Source organism: Phoxinus phoxinus (genome assembly GCF_949152265.1).
Source record: "Phoxinus phoxinus genome assembly, chromosome: 11".
Lineage (NCBI taxonomy): Eukaryota > Metazoa > Chordata > Actinopteri > Cypriniformes > Leuciscidae > Phoxinus > Phoxinus phoxinus.
Window position 1 is genome coordinate 25,058,466 of NC_136886.1, and position 17,140 is coordinate 25,075,605.

The 17,140-nt window shown below is 36.1% G+C and overlaps 1 protein-coding gene across 2 annotated transcripts in view; it reads right to left on the reverse strand.

Moving 5' to 3' along the window:
• prkcaa (protein kinase C, alpha, a) overlaps positions 1-17,140 on the reverse strand; it is a 140,156-nt gene that overhangs the window by 31,987 nt on the left and 91,029 nt on the right. Inside the window, exons 7-14 of one of the 2 annotated variants that reach the window (XM_079629469.1) lie at positions 16,307-16,441; positions 13,433-13,526; positions 9,646-9,672; positions 6,948-7,088; positions 6,103-6,276; positions 5,271-5,362; positions 5,070-5,132; positions 3,699-3,837 (exon numbers count right to left, since the gene is read on the reverse strand). In XM_079629469.1, the coding sequence (XP_079485595.1) occupies positions 3,699-3,837; positions 5,070-5,132; positions 5,271-5,362; positions 6,103-6,276; positions 6,948-7,088; positions 9,646-9,672; positions 13,433-13,526; positions 16,307-16,441 (865 nt within the window). The remainder of the gene's footprint in view (positions 1-3,698; positions 3,838-5,069; positions 5,133-5,270; positions 5,363-6,102; positions 6,277-6,947; positions 7,089-9,645; positions 9,673-13,432; positions 13,527-16,306; positions 16,442-17,140) is intronic. The other variant, XM_079629470.1, reaches the window with a different exon arrangement.

The window sequence follows — 17,140 nt, forward strand, 5'->3', positions numbered from 1 at the left end:
GAGGAGGTACTTGCATTGCTGTGTCCTGTTCGCTTCTTGTTTTCGTACATGGACCACATGCAGAGCTTCATAAACAGCTCTATGACAGTGTTCATTTTGACAGCAAATTTTTATTTAGTTTTAGTCATAGTCTTTTGACTAAAATGCCATTTTAGTTTTAGTCATATTTTAGTCATCTGAATTGTTTTAGTTTTAGTCTAGTTTTAGTCGACGAAATACAATGAAATTTTAGTCAACTAAATCTACAGTAGATTTAGTTGACTAAAATCGAACGGGTTTAGTTAAATTGTAATGCATTAATTTATCAAACCCATTATATATTCCTGTAGAAAACATCTATTAACCTGTTAATATGAATAATTTTTTAAGTTTGAACATGCACTACAGACACAGATTTAGCACTGTGAGATAAAATAACATCTTAAAATTAAATAAAAGCACTTCTCCTAAAGTAGAACGGTCTTTTTTTTTCAATGAATGATTATGCAGTCTTTAACTTACATACATCATTCTTTATTCTTACAAGCAGATATATTTATTTGTATAAATTAAATTAAATTAATCCTATTAAAGCTATTAAAGAGCAGTGAATGCTTTCTCTTTTTATTTTACGCACTGTCACTTTAAGGCCGAGTGTGCAGATCCAATTGCACTGCTGATGCACAGCCGATATTCTCACAACTGTACGTTCTGTAAAGAAATAATCGACTGTGTTTACGTGAATACTCTCCAAAACTGACATTTAGACATAATGTTGTGTGTTTGTCCATTCAGACACAAAAGAGAGCTCAATTCAGTCCTTGCATGCAGGTATGTGCAGGGCTGCACGCTTCAGGTCGTGTGTGTGTGTTCGCACAGAAAAACATGCCGAATAAAGCGTCACTCTTATTCAGATCTACCACAAATGTGCGCATCTACCACAAACACAAATCAGTTCTGACTGGATCTCTTCCCCAATCGTCCCTCCCTAACATTTCCGTCTTTTGTTCGTTTTTATTCGTTGACAAAAATATCAATACATTTTCGTCATAGTTGTCGTCATTTAAAACTGTTTTTTATTTAGTTATCGTCTCGTTTTCGTCAGTGAAAAAATGTTGTTGACGAAAATAATGACGAAATTATTCATCAATGTAATTAACACTGCTCTATGGAGGCCAGCAGAAGGGAAAGGCTCTCTCCAAACAGAGGTTGGCCCGCTAGATTGTGAACACCATCGTCTTGGCGTACCAATTCCAAGACGAGCCGTGCGTGAGAGTTCACTCGACTCGGAGTGTTGCTTCTTCCTGGGCGTTGGCACACGGTGCCTCTCTCGCAGACATATGCAGAGCTGTGGGCTGGGCGACACCTAACACATTCACAAGATTTTACAATCTCTGAGTGGAGTCGGTTTCTTCCCGTGTGTTATGTAAAAACAGGTAATATGCGGGAATGTTGGCTCGGTGAATTCCCCTCTGAGGACAGGATACGAACACCTATTCTGCTCCCCTGGTGAGTTCCCCGGCTGGTGAACCTTAGTGGAGCTCCAGCATCCACGGCAGTCAGATGCAGTGAAGGGATTTGATGCCAGGTCTAGTACTTGTGGGAATGCCCGGTTGGTCAGCACCTGTACTAGCCCATATGTTGTGATTCCCCTCCTAGGTGATCCCATATGTGTATTCTTCCACGGTAAGGCTTCCTTGTTGGCAAGCCCGTGTCTTTCCTTCAGCAGAGTCCACTCTGCCATCTCTGTAACGGTATTGACTCCACCCCTGGACAAGGCGGGATCTACCACAGATATCTTCTATATGTAGCACTGCCCTAGCGGTCAGTCCATATGTGTAACTCCATATGTTACCTCCCTACGGACAGGATGTGGTCTCTGTAGCGTTCCTTTCAGCCGGAATAGGCACGCTTTCCCGTTCTTAACCAATAGTCTCACTGTACAGGATGAATGAATGAGTAAACCATTTGCTTTTATACAGCGCTTTCATATGCACTACTGTACACCCTGTAAAGAATAACGGGAGCTTCTGTGATTTACATTCTCTATGCACAGCCCTGTCCTTTCTTCCGCCCCAAAATGTGCTGGGGGGGGGGGGGGCAGCTGGCTTGCTCAGGGCACTGGAAGAGGCAGCAGTTGTGGTGTCTTCAATAGGGATCCCAATTCGTCAGTTCAGTTCTGACGTAACGTCGAACGTGACTGTCTGATAGGCAACATTTAGGTTACAAATGTAACCAGGGGCGATTCTAGGATTTTCATTTTAGGGTATGATTTAAAAAAAAGTAACACTTTCTGCTCACTATTACCTAGTTTCATTAACATGCATATGGCAGGTCCTGAATGTGAGGTAGGCTAGTTAGGGGGTTTGGGGGAATATTTTTATTTCCATATATCTACATAATGTGTATTTTAAGATGTTTTGAAGACCAAAAACTTTGGATAACAAAAGCTTTAAAATCATGTCAGTGGGCAGCTGATTGTTTCTCTCTCCTCATCAGCATCACACTATCCTGTGTGACATTATCTTGCCCTGGCTCTTCCCCTCCTAAAGCTGCATGAGCTTTGACTGATATATGCATTTAATTTTTGTCTGTCAGTGAAGAAAGTAAACATATGGGTCAACTGATAGGTTGATTTTTAGCCAATGAATCATAGGGCCCTATTTTAACGATCTGAAACGCAAGTGTCAAAGTGCAAAGCGCAAGTAACTTTGTGGGCGGATCCCGGCACTGTTGCTATTTTCCCGGCGGGATAAATGACTCTTGCGCCCGACGCAAATTTAAAAGGGGTTGGTCTGAAGTAGCTTCATTATTCATAGGTGTGGTTTGGGCGTAACGTGAAATAAACCAATCAGAGCGTCCTCTCACATTCCCTTTAAGAGCCGCGCGCTTGTTCCATGGCGGATTGCTATTATAACGGCGGATTTGCCGGCACATGCCAGAAGCGGTTCACAGCCGAGGAAACCGACGTTCTCGTCAGGGCCGTAAAACACAGAGAAGTGACATTGGGGATGATGGGAGAAACCCACCCAAATTAGCTTCGGTTAAACAGGCGTAAAATTTGGGTAGTAAATGTGTAGCCTAATCTAGATTTTTTTATTTTTTTTTATCTAGATAGATCTTTTTCACATCTTCACGGACACAACAATGATTTCCCTCGTGTGTTCATATTTTTTCTTTGTAATAATGTATGATTTGCAAAAATGAAAACTGCTGCATCTGTTTATATTAGAGAATCAAAGTGGATGCGCGTTAACATTATGGCCAAGCACGCGCCCTTAAAATACCATATCACTAACGCGCAACGCGCCACTGTCTTTAGACTGTTTTTTTCCTGGTCAATGGCGCAATTGCTTTCTAAAACTGGAAAATAGCACCATGGAAGTTTTGCGCCGGAAGACGCCTCCTCTTTGCGCTGAACCGCCCCCGTGAGCGCAAGTTCATTTCCTAATTTACCGACGTGCGTCTGTGGAGGGAAAAGTCCGCTGTGCGCGGGTGCAAAATAGGAATGATACATGCGTCGGTGTTCAAAGTCAATTGCACTGGGTGCAAGATAGGGCCCATATACTTGATTCATTTATAATTCATTGGGCTCAAGGGTTCAAAAAACATCACAGGTTCAAGTCCTATAAACACATTCAAGTCACATTTACATTCAGCACTAGCTGTAAATCTGGCAGGACTGGTACTGTCTGGAGGAGACACGCTCCGTCACTCACCTCTGGAGCGATGTAGTCTGGTGTTCCACAAAATGTACGGGTGGACACACCCTCCACAATGTTCTCCTTGCACATTCCAAAGTCTGCAATCTTAATATGACCCTCTGCATCCAGCATGACGTTATCTAATTTCAGATCCCTGAAAGAGATAAAAATAACATGGCAGTACATTAAGATAAAGAGGGTGTTACTGAAAACGGGAGAAAGGGGTTACAGACAAACAACAACAACAACAACAACACTGATGTCTTGCTGTTTTTCTCCCCCCAGCACATAAGCACAACTCAATTTTTTTTCATTTTAATGAATGTAAAAGCAATTTCACTGTGGGGGGACTCGGTCTCTTTCATTCCTGCTGATGTCAGTTTATGTGTTTGCTCTATTTCCCTAGGCCAATTTAATCACTGGAAGAAAAACAAACCAAATAACTAGGTTTAGCACCCAAAGAGAGTCAGAATTAAGTGCATTCCTGGTTGAAGGTTTGAGCTAAATAGAAATTTGTTATTTTTTAATGTTATTTGATCGGAGTCAAGGAAATATTTGGCACATTTCACGAATACGGTATGATGGCCTTTTTCTTTTTTTTAATAAATCATAGAGACAAAAATGACCTTTACTACTGTATCTAACAACAAAAATCACACGTTGTTCAGGTTATTGTTGTAAAATACACTTTTAATTATTATCTAACCCACATTTTACACTTTCATTTAAATCATCAATGCACATTTTCATTAAAATTGTGATCCCTTATTTGGAATCTTTCCACAGCATATTGTAACTTGTCTCTATTTTTTTAAGAAAAATCTTCTTTTTTTTTACTTTAATGTATGGGCCATATAAAATAAAAAACAAGATCTATCTGGTCAATTTAGGCAAAATCTGCAACCCTATACCTTGAAACTCTGTTACATAGGATGGCATAGTTTATTTATATATTTGTTATGTTATTTATTGTTTTAATTTTATTTATTAATGTTATAAAACAAATATTGGCCTATACATTTTGTCTGTTAAATTTTTGCTACCTTTATCTGATATTTACTGCTAGCAAATTGCAAAATCAGGGTTTTAAACTATTTAGACATGTTCAAAAATACATTTACATAAAACAGCTCACATTCAAATTAGGTTCACATCTTGAGGTTGACATTTAACACTTTCTTAAGGCTAAAGACCTCATTGACCATTTGACAGACAAACAGATAAAAGCTTCTGGCCCCTTTGTTTTGTTACCCTAGTGCCATAAATGCCAATTATTGGCTTATGAATTACTGCAGTCAATCTGCTGATTACAGCCAATTAGTTTACACTTTTAAACTATTGACAGAAATATGAATGTGGATTTGAATGTGCATTTCATGTGTTCACCTGTAAATGACTCCTTTCTTGTGCAAGAAAAAAAGCCCAACAGCAATCTCTGCAGCATAGAACCTGCAACAACAAGCAGATTATTTTACATAAATTCACCTTAGTCTAAAAACACACATAAAGGGATGTATGCCTAAAGCTCAAACCAAGAATTCCAGATATGGTATGCACATGTATAAATACAATAAGAGATTTGCTTACACTGCCTGTGGCTCCTTAAATTTGCCTACTTGCTGGATGTGGTACATAAGATCACCACCGGTAACAAACTCCATCACGAAATACAGACGATCCTATGACAAAATCACATCAAAATCAACTATATATGAAATTGTTCATAAGACAAACTTTGGCGTTGGCCTTGTTTGAAAGGCTTTGTCTAAAAGTTTAAAAGTTAAATGATCAAAACTTATCAAAAAAATATCAAGCTACTAATTACTAATCTCTTACACCATATTGCAATCATTTTATGAATGGTAAATATTACAGGCGAAAAAAAATTCTTTAAAAAATAGTAGGAAAAAAAAATACTATGGAAGTCAATGGGTACAGACTACTGTTTGGTTACTGACATTCTTCAAAATATCTTTCTTTGTGTTCAGCAGAAGAAATAAATGAATACAGGTTTGAAACAACTTGAGGGTGAGTAAATGATGACAGAATTTTAATTTTAAAGTGAACTATCCCTTTAAGTAAAATAACATACATGCGTGTTCGTTCCTGTTGGTTGTTTTCAAAATATACTTATGTTTAATCATTCTGTTCTATATATATAGTTGGCTAATGCAAAGATATTCATACAATTTTAGGATAACTTGTGTCAATGCAGGATTTTTGTGAGTTGAATCATTCAAACAAATTCTGATTCTGAAAGGCAGATGTTTTGTATCTGAGTGCCAATCTGTGGGATTACAATTTAACCCACAGACAAAGCAAAGTTAACAGAGGCTTCTGTTTGAATGCAATATAAACCAGTTTGAATAAAAGAGTCCACCAAATGCATAAATAATAATTCAAGGAGAGAGTTTCTCACCACTGTCTGAAAGCAGGAGTGAAGATAGGTGAGGAATGGAGGTTTGTTCTGCTGAGCTAGAACTCGTTTTTCCACCATGGTGCATTCGACATCATCATCCTGGATGACCACATCCTTCTTCAGGATCTTTATAGCATATAGTTCATCAGTAGACTTCATCTCAGCAAGTATCACCTGAGTTTGGAGATAGAAAAAGCTCAAACTGAGAGTGAGGGCCATTAGCAAACCTATGAAACCAAACCATTTTCACACACACACAAAAAAGAAAGAAATCTTTGTCATGAGTAATTTTGAAAACATTTTCAGAAAGGGCAGGCCACAAAATGCAACGCCTAAAATCACACAGAATAAAATGACTAAATAAATAAAAATGCAGGTTTACAGTTAATATGGATATTGGTAATGGGAAAAAAATATTAGGAAAATTAAAAGCATTTGTACATATTTTCAGACTAACCCTTACGAACAGTCAATCAGCACAATATCCTGGGACCATAGTCGCTACGCACTTCATTTGTGCATCATAACAAATTGAAAATAACAATTAAATAACCTTATAAATAATAATAATAATAAGAAATTATAATTTGTTACATTTTTAAAGCACTTTTCTGGGTACTCAAAGCGCTTTTACATGGAAGGGGGAATGTCCTCAACCAGCACAATATCCTGTGGTATCAATTTCTTTAATGTTAACTTCTTAAAATTCTGTGCACAATATCCTATAATATATACCAATGAATGAATTTGGATATAGAAAGGGAGAGCCAAGCATATGGTGTTGAGTAAAGAGTGGTGTGCAATTAGTAATACACCTAATAATAGGGAAGTGGTTGTAAACTCACCTTTCCAAAACTGCCTTTTCCCAATACTGCCAAGAAATTAAAGTCTGTGAGCTTGACTCTGTCTATACTGCTGGAAGGTAAACTGGACCCAGTGTCATCGAAAGGAGAGATGGCTTTTTTGGACGGACCCAATTTGGCTTTCTGCACACAGACAAACAATAACTTTAAAAACAAGCCATACTAAAAGCAAAATTTAGATGCTTGAAAAATTCCCATGATGCATTTGGAATCCCATTTGCAAGTGAGATGCTAAGAACATGTTTTCATGTTTTCTGTAATTTATAAGAATATGAATAGACCTTAGTCTTGGTAGAATCCATTTCAAATTATTATAAATATATATATATATATATATTTTTTTTTTTGCAAATGAAAATGAGGCTATGATAGAGATAAATGCACAGTCTGTTTAATGGGTTGTCTTAATTCTATCTAATTGGCCACCAGGAATTGTTTTGGAAAAACATATTTTCAATGTTGCGTTGAATAATAATAAAAAAACCTTTCCAACCCATTGAACAGATTTAAAGGCTAACATTTTTGTGAAAAAATAAATATTGTGTCTGTCTACCCTGACTAAGGCCCATTAAGCTTTTAGAGATGCAGCCCAATAAAGCATAATCCACTCTTAGCAGCAGCATCTTCCTACCAATGTCCTAAAACACAATCCATACTGTACATGACAAGGCTCATTCTAAATCTGCCTTCCTCATTAATTCTGCTAGTGCCCATGCAGTTTCCTAAGGCAGATGAAATTCTTTCCATCACAGCATGCAGAAGTCAGTCAGCGGGCCAAGATTCTCTGCCAAGCTGCCGGACTGGGCGGTCTTGAGCTCTTTTTTTTTTTTTTTTTTTTTTTTTTAAGTACTATTTACAAACTAAATGTTATATGCCTGTTTCTTGTCTGAACCTTCCTACTGAATGTTTAAAATTCTAGTGTTTTGACAGTGCCAGTAATATAATGCGACAGTAATATATTTTTCGACAAAGTTCTTTGTGAAATAACCATTCACTGGACTTAGTCCTGTTTAGGGCATAGCTGTGGTGATAGGTGAGTCATCTAAACACAAGAAGCTCTAAAGTTTGGTTGTGAGGAAGTTGTTGCCATTCTAGCCAGCCATGAGTCCAATGAGATTGAAAACGGACAACATCTGTCAAGCAAGTTTGTAACAGCCACAGAGAAACCTTGAAACTTTAGAACAGCTGTAGGATGACAGGGAGGGGACACACCAGAGCAAAGATTGGAGACCCGTATAAGCAAGCTCTGAAGTCAGGAACCTTTTCATCCTTCTGTGTTGTTAAGCAGTTTTTGAGCCCTCTGAGTTGGAGGTTAGGACTTATAGAATACAAATGCCTTGGAGTGTGTTGAATTGATTAGGGCAGCCAACAAAGATCAAACTCCTTACACTGTGAAAGTTTACCTTGAACTGCAGCTGACATTTATTTTCATGTGTTTTTACATCTTCACATTCTTCATTACTTCATCTGAAATACCCTCTTTACGTTGTGAATTTTAAGATGTGGTTACGCTCTACATTGTCAAAAAATGCATGTTCATCAATACATTTTGGACACTGGATGCTGGAAGTAAAGATGCCACAATAAGGGGTCTTCATTAGTGCCAACTGTGAGACAAGGGCTTATTTAACCCTAAGGTGGTCTTTGGTCATTTTAAGCCAAAAATGTGTAATTTTTTACATTTCGACAAATGTTACAAAACTAAAAAAAAAAAAAAAAAAAAAGTTACACTTGTGATATTTGTGGTTGAAAAAAACGAAACAAAACAAAACATTATTTTGGGGTAAAATCTACAAATCAACCACCATGAAGTAGACTTTGATAATTTAGAAAAACTCAGCAAAAATAAATTTCCTTTCACTTTCAACTGCTTTTATTTCTAATAAATGTCTAAACATATGTAAAAATTTGTATAAACATAAAAAAGATTCAACACCTGACACATAACTTATTGAACAAATTGAAAAGATATTTGACGAACAGAAATGGAACTAGTTGAAATGGAACTACCGTTGGAACTACAGGGACTCAAAATACGTGATGAAAAAGGGATGTCTTTTTTTGCCGAGTTATATTATGCAATACAGGCATCTAGTGGTTAAACCACGGTATCACATATGATTTTCTTTACTTCTCCCACCAGATGGCACCAACTTGGCTTCCATGCATTGAATTTAACATTCCTTTGCTTTTACACTGTAATAATAGGAAATATATATATTTTTCTAATATTTGTAATATTTTATATATAAATACACAGTGCATAGAGGTGAATAATGTCTTGACGTATAAAAACATATTATAAATAATTTTAATAAAAATAAAAAATAAAAACTGCCAAGGACCTAAGTTAGTAATACCATTTTTAAAATGCCTTTGCCTGAGGTATAAAGAGGTGTAAGAACAGTGTGAAAGTGTGTCTCAGGGGTAGATGTGACCCCTGCTCACATCTACACATCTAGGTATGCCCTCTATGTAACTATGAGAAACCTATCACTGCCCCATGAGCAGGCACACACAACAAGTACTCTCTGGAAGAAGTCTTCACACCCTCACATACTTCAAGATGAAGCTGGATTAATGTAGCGACCATTTTATAAACAGTGATGCAGATGAAACGGGCACAAAACCAGCCAGCCAATCAACACACATATATTTGCACGCTGCTGCTGACACGCACCTGCCCAAGGTCCTCTAATGTCTGATCCTGAAACCACATCAGAGGAGTAAACAGAGATATACATGCAGACAGGTAACACACATAAGCGTGAATGGACAATATTTATCTAATCTTCCCACCCAAAGTTATGTGCACTTACCTCTGCTGAAGTCTGACTACTCATTATGTGCTTGTAAGTGAGAAACCCTGGGTTAATGGGGTGTCACACACACTGATTAAAAATGACAGACGGGGTGGCATAATAAACACCTGCCTCTAAATCTGACTTACAGAAGTGAAGCTTGTGGGGAAAAAAATTATAAAAAAAGAGCAATGCATGAACAAAGTAAACTGAATGGGGATGTGATTCATAGAGTACATCAAACTTTAAATCTGTGAGACAAGTATTTGGGATAGAATATATATATATGTTCATGCAGAGCCTTATTGAGCAAAAACAAAGGGAATTACATTCTGAAATATCAGCTATTGAGACACTGGCGATTGAAATTGTAAGTCAGATAGTTTCAAAGAAATCAATAAAAATGGCCTGAATTGTTTTTTTGACATTTAATTATAACATTATATTATATTCTTCATTTTAAATATTCAATTGACAAAAGTAAATGTTGCATTGCCAAAGCATTAAAACGATTTGAACAACCAATATATGAGGGAAAATATAAGTTTACCAATGAACTAATGACCTAAATAATTAGTTCAACATTATCTACATTCATATGCAATGGGAGTTTGGGGTGTGAGTATCTTTATCAAATGTTCATTGGGTGTTCTTGGTTGTGGTTGTCTCTCAGGAGTTCCTCCGGAATCCACAAATCCTGTGGCTATATTTGCATATTCTGCTTTTTGCTGAGAATAAGGGTATATTTTCAGTTGGAATGCAATTATTACATTGGGGAAATATTTTGTTAATTTTGAGATAATAGTGGTTTCCAAAGCCCTTTGAGCTTTCTCTTTGAGTTAATTTCTCACAGCCAATGTAAAGTTACCCAATGGCATGATTTTTAGGTAGAGGTACAGTACAGTATATGTCTTTGAATGGTTCTGTGTGATAGGGTGAATGTGTTAGTCCCTGAGATCTGGAATATTTCAGAAAAATAGTAACTTTAGTGTTCTGGAGGTTTAGTGGGTGACATGAGAACCAGATCATCTGCACAGAGGAGGCACTTTATTTCACAGAAATTTAAGATATAATCCTTCATGCCAGATTGAAACTAACGCTATCATAAAGTCTACAAAACAAGCGTATTTTGTTTTTGCAGTACATATTTATCAATTAGTGTCTGTAGTGTGAAAATGTAGTCAGAGGTGTGACATTTTGGAAGGAAACCAAGTTGACATTTACTCAAGGTATTGCACTTCATTAGGAAGTCTAAATGTCTTGTGTTTAAAATGCTGCAGAAAACCTTTCCCAGGTTACTGTTCATACATATGCCTCAGTAGTTGTTGGGGTCCAATTTTTCTCCATTCTTGTAAGTGGGGCTAAGGCCCTGAAACCAGATCTACAAAAAAAAAAAAAAAAAAAAAAAAAAACTACACAGAACATCACTGAAAAATGTACTGAAGTCCCTCTGTGTGTTTCAGCATCTCCTCCAGGGTGCTGTCAACACCACAGGCTTGCTTGTGCTCAAAGACTTGCCATTGATCTTCCAATTCGATCATTGTCATGGGGAAATCTAAGGGGTTATTATTATTACCAAAGTAATTATTGGAAATGGTTATTCCACATCTATCTACCTTGGATCTTCTTAGTTTGAGTTTTATAATATATTTCATTTATCCCAGAATTTATTAGAATTTTTTATTTATTATTTCTTCAAACTGGTCCTGTTGAAATTGAGCTTGACTGAGCTTTCTGGTTGGATACATGTCTCAGAGCCTTACAGTCTAAATCAAACCATTTGCCCGAGTCCAATTTCAGAGTCAATTTCTCAAATCACTTTTTTGTTCTGTTTTGTAAAATATGTAATTTAGATATTTCACTGCTTGACTGATGCCGGATATGCACTTGGATTTAATGTAATAGAGATTGTAAAGTATTTCTATTCATTCAATGGCATTGGTATAATTAGTTATACGGGTTTCTGTCCATTTGAATTATATTATTTTGTTCCTGATTGAGTTGGTTGATGTTTCAGACTGTTTTATATAGAGAGTGATTTGGCTGTGGTCTGAGAAAGGTTTAAAAGGATTGACAGTAAGTAATGAATCGTGTACAGTGTGATTCTAAGAAATCTAATTCTACACCGGTTCTAGAATTGAACCTGTCCGGTTTGCTTTTGTTTTGCCTTTTTTCCCCTATCAAATATTTTAGTAATCATCATAGCTTAAACACTTAAAATTCATCCTGTGAAAATTAATTATGTTTTCCCTACCATAGATATGGTACTTTAAACGCTCAATTTGTGTGATATCAACTTCAAATTGGGAACACAACTAGACATATTGCTTTGATTTTCTAACAATTTCAGAGTCCACATTTTTCTTAAATATATATTTTGTATAAAATAAAAAGTTTAGTTTACAGTAAACAAACTTCTATAACTTTTATACGTACATTTTTTTTTGCTGCTTTCACTTTTTTAAATAGACCAACCTTAAGTCTGTATTCTAAACCATCCATAAATTACAACCATTTAAATTCAGAACTATGCTCAAAAAAGGGGGTGTGGAAGTTAACATATCACCCAGAAATTATGAATAGAACACTCAACAATTGAATGAATAGAAAATTCAAAAGAAAAGCATTTATTTGCTGAATAAAAGTTGTAATTTCTTCTTATAAAATAAAATAATATTATTTAGCCCTAAACTTTTCAATGTAGCACAGTTTCCACAAAAATATCAGCATGATTTGTGAAGGATCATGTGACACTGTACACTGGAGTAATGGCTGCTGAAAATTCACAGGGACAATTTTTATTTTAATATAGAATAAAATAGAATAGCCTAAATAGAATGTAAATCTACAGTAATTCTCAATACTAAAACGCTAACCACAACTAAGGGAGTTTATCTCCTAAAGCACATACAGAATGCTGGTGGGGTTTTCATCTGCAAACACTAAAATAGGAAAAAAAATAACAAGAACATAAATCACTGCCATCATCTGGCAAAACAAAGAATTACAAGAAAACTGATTCTAATAGCCAATGGTGACTGATGTGGTATTGTGCTTCTCATCTAGTGTGCAACTAGCTTTAAATGTTTTATGGGTCACATAGACATAAACCACCCCAAGGCAGCTATAATGTATTTCTATGTGTACAAGCATCTACAGTATGTGTCTCAGGAAAGCAACAAGCAGATTAAATATTAATATCTTCTAATCATGTTTCCACTGCAACAAAATATCTGACAGATAAATAAAAACAACAGCTATAACATACTGGCAGATCAGCTCTAGATAACCAGCTAAACAGATCTGAGGGCCAAATAATTTTACACTGTTTAATTACTTTTAATAAATTCTAACAAGGCATTTCACACTAAACATTTGATGTGTCTCTCAGTAGTTTTTAGTTTCAGCAGTGAGTAGTAGTCCTAAGGGCTCTAATAATTTATTGATGGAATTTACCAACCTGCTCATTCTAGCCATTAAATACATATTAAATTAATGTTTGTTTAGTTAACAAATGCTTATTATTAGCAATTAGATCTGTTGGTTGAGCCTCAGGCTGAATTCTGTTTCACCGGACATAAACAAAATAATTTTTTCCTAATATTTTTCCTAAAGAAAAAAAAACAAAGAGACATTTGTAGCACATAAGGATAATAAAAGAGTCACCTCAAACTTCTGTCGGAGCTCAGTATCCTCGTCATCTTCATCTGGAATGGGCACATTGTAGAACTCTCCCTCCTCCTGATTTAACATTTTGTACCTGCATCCCAGGTAAAGAGAATGGTACGTTATGATTGTTTATTTATGGTATTCATCAAAGCACATTTCAAGTACCCACAGTTCTGTTTACTGCCTTAAGAGTCAGTAAAGCAATATCATTATATATTTTCCACAGCAAAATAATATTTAAAAAATAATACCAAATAAGATCACGTAATTTCAGAACACACTATACAAAAATAACTTGCACTGTAGGGCTGGGTATCGATTCAGATGTTCCAATTCGATTCGCAAGCTCTGAATTCGATTCGATTTCGATTCAATTCCGATTCTAAATTCAATTTCGATTCCCGATTCGACTCAATGAATATAGATTTAATACAAATCCTATATTTATTTATTTTTAAACGGTGAACATAAGTTTACGAGTGGTTAATTAATAAAAAGAAATAGAGCCACAAACCTGTATATTAAACTCTTTTTATTTTAGGTACTCTTGGGTACATTAAAACCCACCTTCAAATGCATACAATGAATAGACAGGATTTTGATGCAAGATGAAAAATTGATGCTGAAAATTAGACAAGTCAGATCAGTCGCATGCCTTGATCAATCAGGATCAGGTTATTTTATGTTTAAGATAAAACTAACATAAAATCTCACAGCATTAGCTGTAACATGGAGGCTGCAAGGCATAGGAATACTGGCATTTGGGTGATAGGTATAAATAAATATGGGAAAAAATATATTTTTGGCTTTTGAGAATCGATTTTGAATCGACCACATTTAAAAATTAGATTAATCGAAAAATCAATTTTTTTGCCCAGCTCTATTACACAGTAATAAAAAGTCTGCCATTTTTTTACTTGCACCTATTCGCAAAGATATACTGTATATGCTGTTATATAACAGGATAAAGTAATACACTTACTTTTTAAAGAAATTTGTTCTAATGACAAAAAATACTTTTATTAAAGGCCATTAAAAAGTAGTCCATATTACCAATAGACTATACAGTTGTAATTAAAATGATTGAACCCCCATTGCAAATCCGGTTTATTTGCAAAATTCACAGACTTCCAACTGTTTGCAATGAGCAAAGCTAAAGTAATAGCTCAACACAACAAATGTTTCAAGTGGTTTCCACAAATTCAACTGCAAATGCACATTTTAATGACTGCTACAGTATCAAAATGATTCAACCCCCTTAATAGAATCACAACAGCACAAATCTGCAAAACAGGTGTTGTCTCAAGCACACCTGATGCAACTAATCAAGGGCTTCATTAGTTTCACCAGGTGTGTTTAAGCTAGAACACATGAAATATCTGAAATGGCTAGGTTTGTCGAGTCTCACATTTGACTGCATTTTAGAAATATGGTAATAAAGTCAAAAGTCAATAAAGAAATAAAGTAAAATAGAAGTTAAAGCTGCCGTCGGCAACTTTTTTTTGATCAAATTCAGTGAAATTGACACTATAATCCGACAGAACAACATAAATAAGGTGGTTTTAGAAAAAAACCCGAGCTTCTAACTCCACCTGGAGCGTGTTATTTTGTTTTGCAAAAATCCACCGCTCCCGGATCATCGGGTGTAAACAGTGAGATCAGACTGTCAATCACAGGTCGTGCACAAATCACAGATCCCCCTCCCTCGCGCAGACGCGGACGTTACAAGATTACATGCACACGACACGCCTGAAGTTCGCCTGAAGATTGTACGAAGCGTGATTGCAGAGAGAAAATCTAATAACAAGCTTCCAATTCCTCGGTTATTGCTATCTATGGATAGATTAGCCAGGGCAGCCTACCTCCGAGTCTATGGTGTTGATCGATGCTGAAGACGGACGCATTCACAGAAAATCAGGTACACACGCACTGACGATGGGCGGGTGCTCGTTGGTAGTGGGGGAGGGGCATGAGAGTTGTAAACATTCAAAATATTGTCTAAGTCCACTCAATCTGCCAGAGTTGCCGACTGCAGCTTTAAGAGAAGATATTGTTGCCCTTCACAAACAAGGAACAGGATACAAAAAGATAGCAAATACACTAAATGTTCCTTGAGACATAGTTGGAAGCATAGTTGGCAAGTTCAAAGTCAAAGTAACAGTGGTTAGACTACCTGGACAGGGCAGAAAAAGGAAGCTATCAACGGCTGCAACCAGATTTCTGAAAAGGTAGGTTCAGAAAAACCCTTGAGTGACTGCTAAAGACCTGTAGCAAGAAGGCAACAGGCACTGAGGTTTCAGCTTACACAGTAAGGCGTGTGCTAAACGCAAATGGTTTTAAATCCTCTCTAAAAATCCTCCTGCTTGAAGATGGTGTTTGGTCATGCATCTCGTTTGCAGCAGGTCATAACAGCAAAAGGCTGTTCTACTAAGTACTAAAGATGCTTGCCATGAAGGGGTTGAATGATTTGGAGACTGCAGAAATCATTAAAAGTTGCATTTTCAGTTGAATTTGTTGTGTTGAGCTATTTCAATTTCTTTTGTTTGATTTGTTTATTGCAAACAGCTGGACGTCTCTGTACATTTTACCAATAAACCTGATTTGCAAATTTGATTACAACTGTATCTTGTCTTCTGAAGACATTTAATACATTTAATATGTGGACAAAAACATACATTACATTTTCCTGACTTTAGAATGTTCATAATATAGTACACTACCTTAATGGGGCTTTAAAGTTTGTTTTTAACTAACAGGGCATAACTAATAATGGCAGAAAGAGACTGCTGAACAAAATTAGTGACCAAATTATTTTCCTTTCCAAGACCTTTCTAAGATCTGCAAGAAAGAGACAAAGATACATATCCTTACCATCCACACACTGGGGACTTTATGAGCTCGGACACACCAAAAGACATTGAGCCCATGAAGTCATTGCGGGTGGTTCTGTCCCAGTCCCACACCTCCACAGACAGCCGACGGTCCTTATCTGCTGGCTTCAGCTTACTGGAACACACACGCATACAGGATGAAGCATTGCATTAGCACTCCCCTTCATCATATTCTAAAGCAGGGGTTTCCAGCTGCTCTCTTTCAGCAATATATATTATCCAGATTAAAAACTCCAAACAGATTTCTATTTCTATTTATCTTATCACTTTTGTAAATAATACTTATATTACTTTTGTAAATAATAACATGTTAATATTTACAATGAATGATACATTTCTTTAAGGTTTGCTTATAAATTCCTTCAAAAAGATCAACATGATTTCACACACTCAACTAAATGCTGAGTTCAGGTTTCTGAACAAACAGACTGTCAAATTGTTTGCATGTTGGCAGGTTTAGCTTTTTGAATATGAAATATTTTACTTCATTTGCATATATACAGTACATCGGACAGTCAGCCCTCCGAAAACCAATTCTTAAGCTACTAGATGGTTGATAGATTATTATAGTGCTGTATAGTACAGATCAAGTTAATAAAATCATATATTAAAAATCATCTTAATATATATCCTTTGATTTTAACTTGTGACCTTATTCTGATTTGTACACAGGCCAACTCTATTGATTTGACTCTGTAAATGTTCACACCACTATACCTGTGAGCAGCCATGTGACATCTTTAGTAACTTTTATATTTATAGTTTCATTTAAGAAACAGTATCTGTATCTTTTTCATTTTTAGCATATGTCATA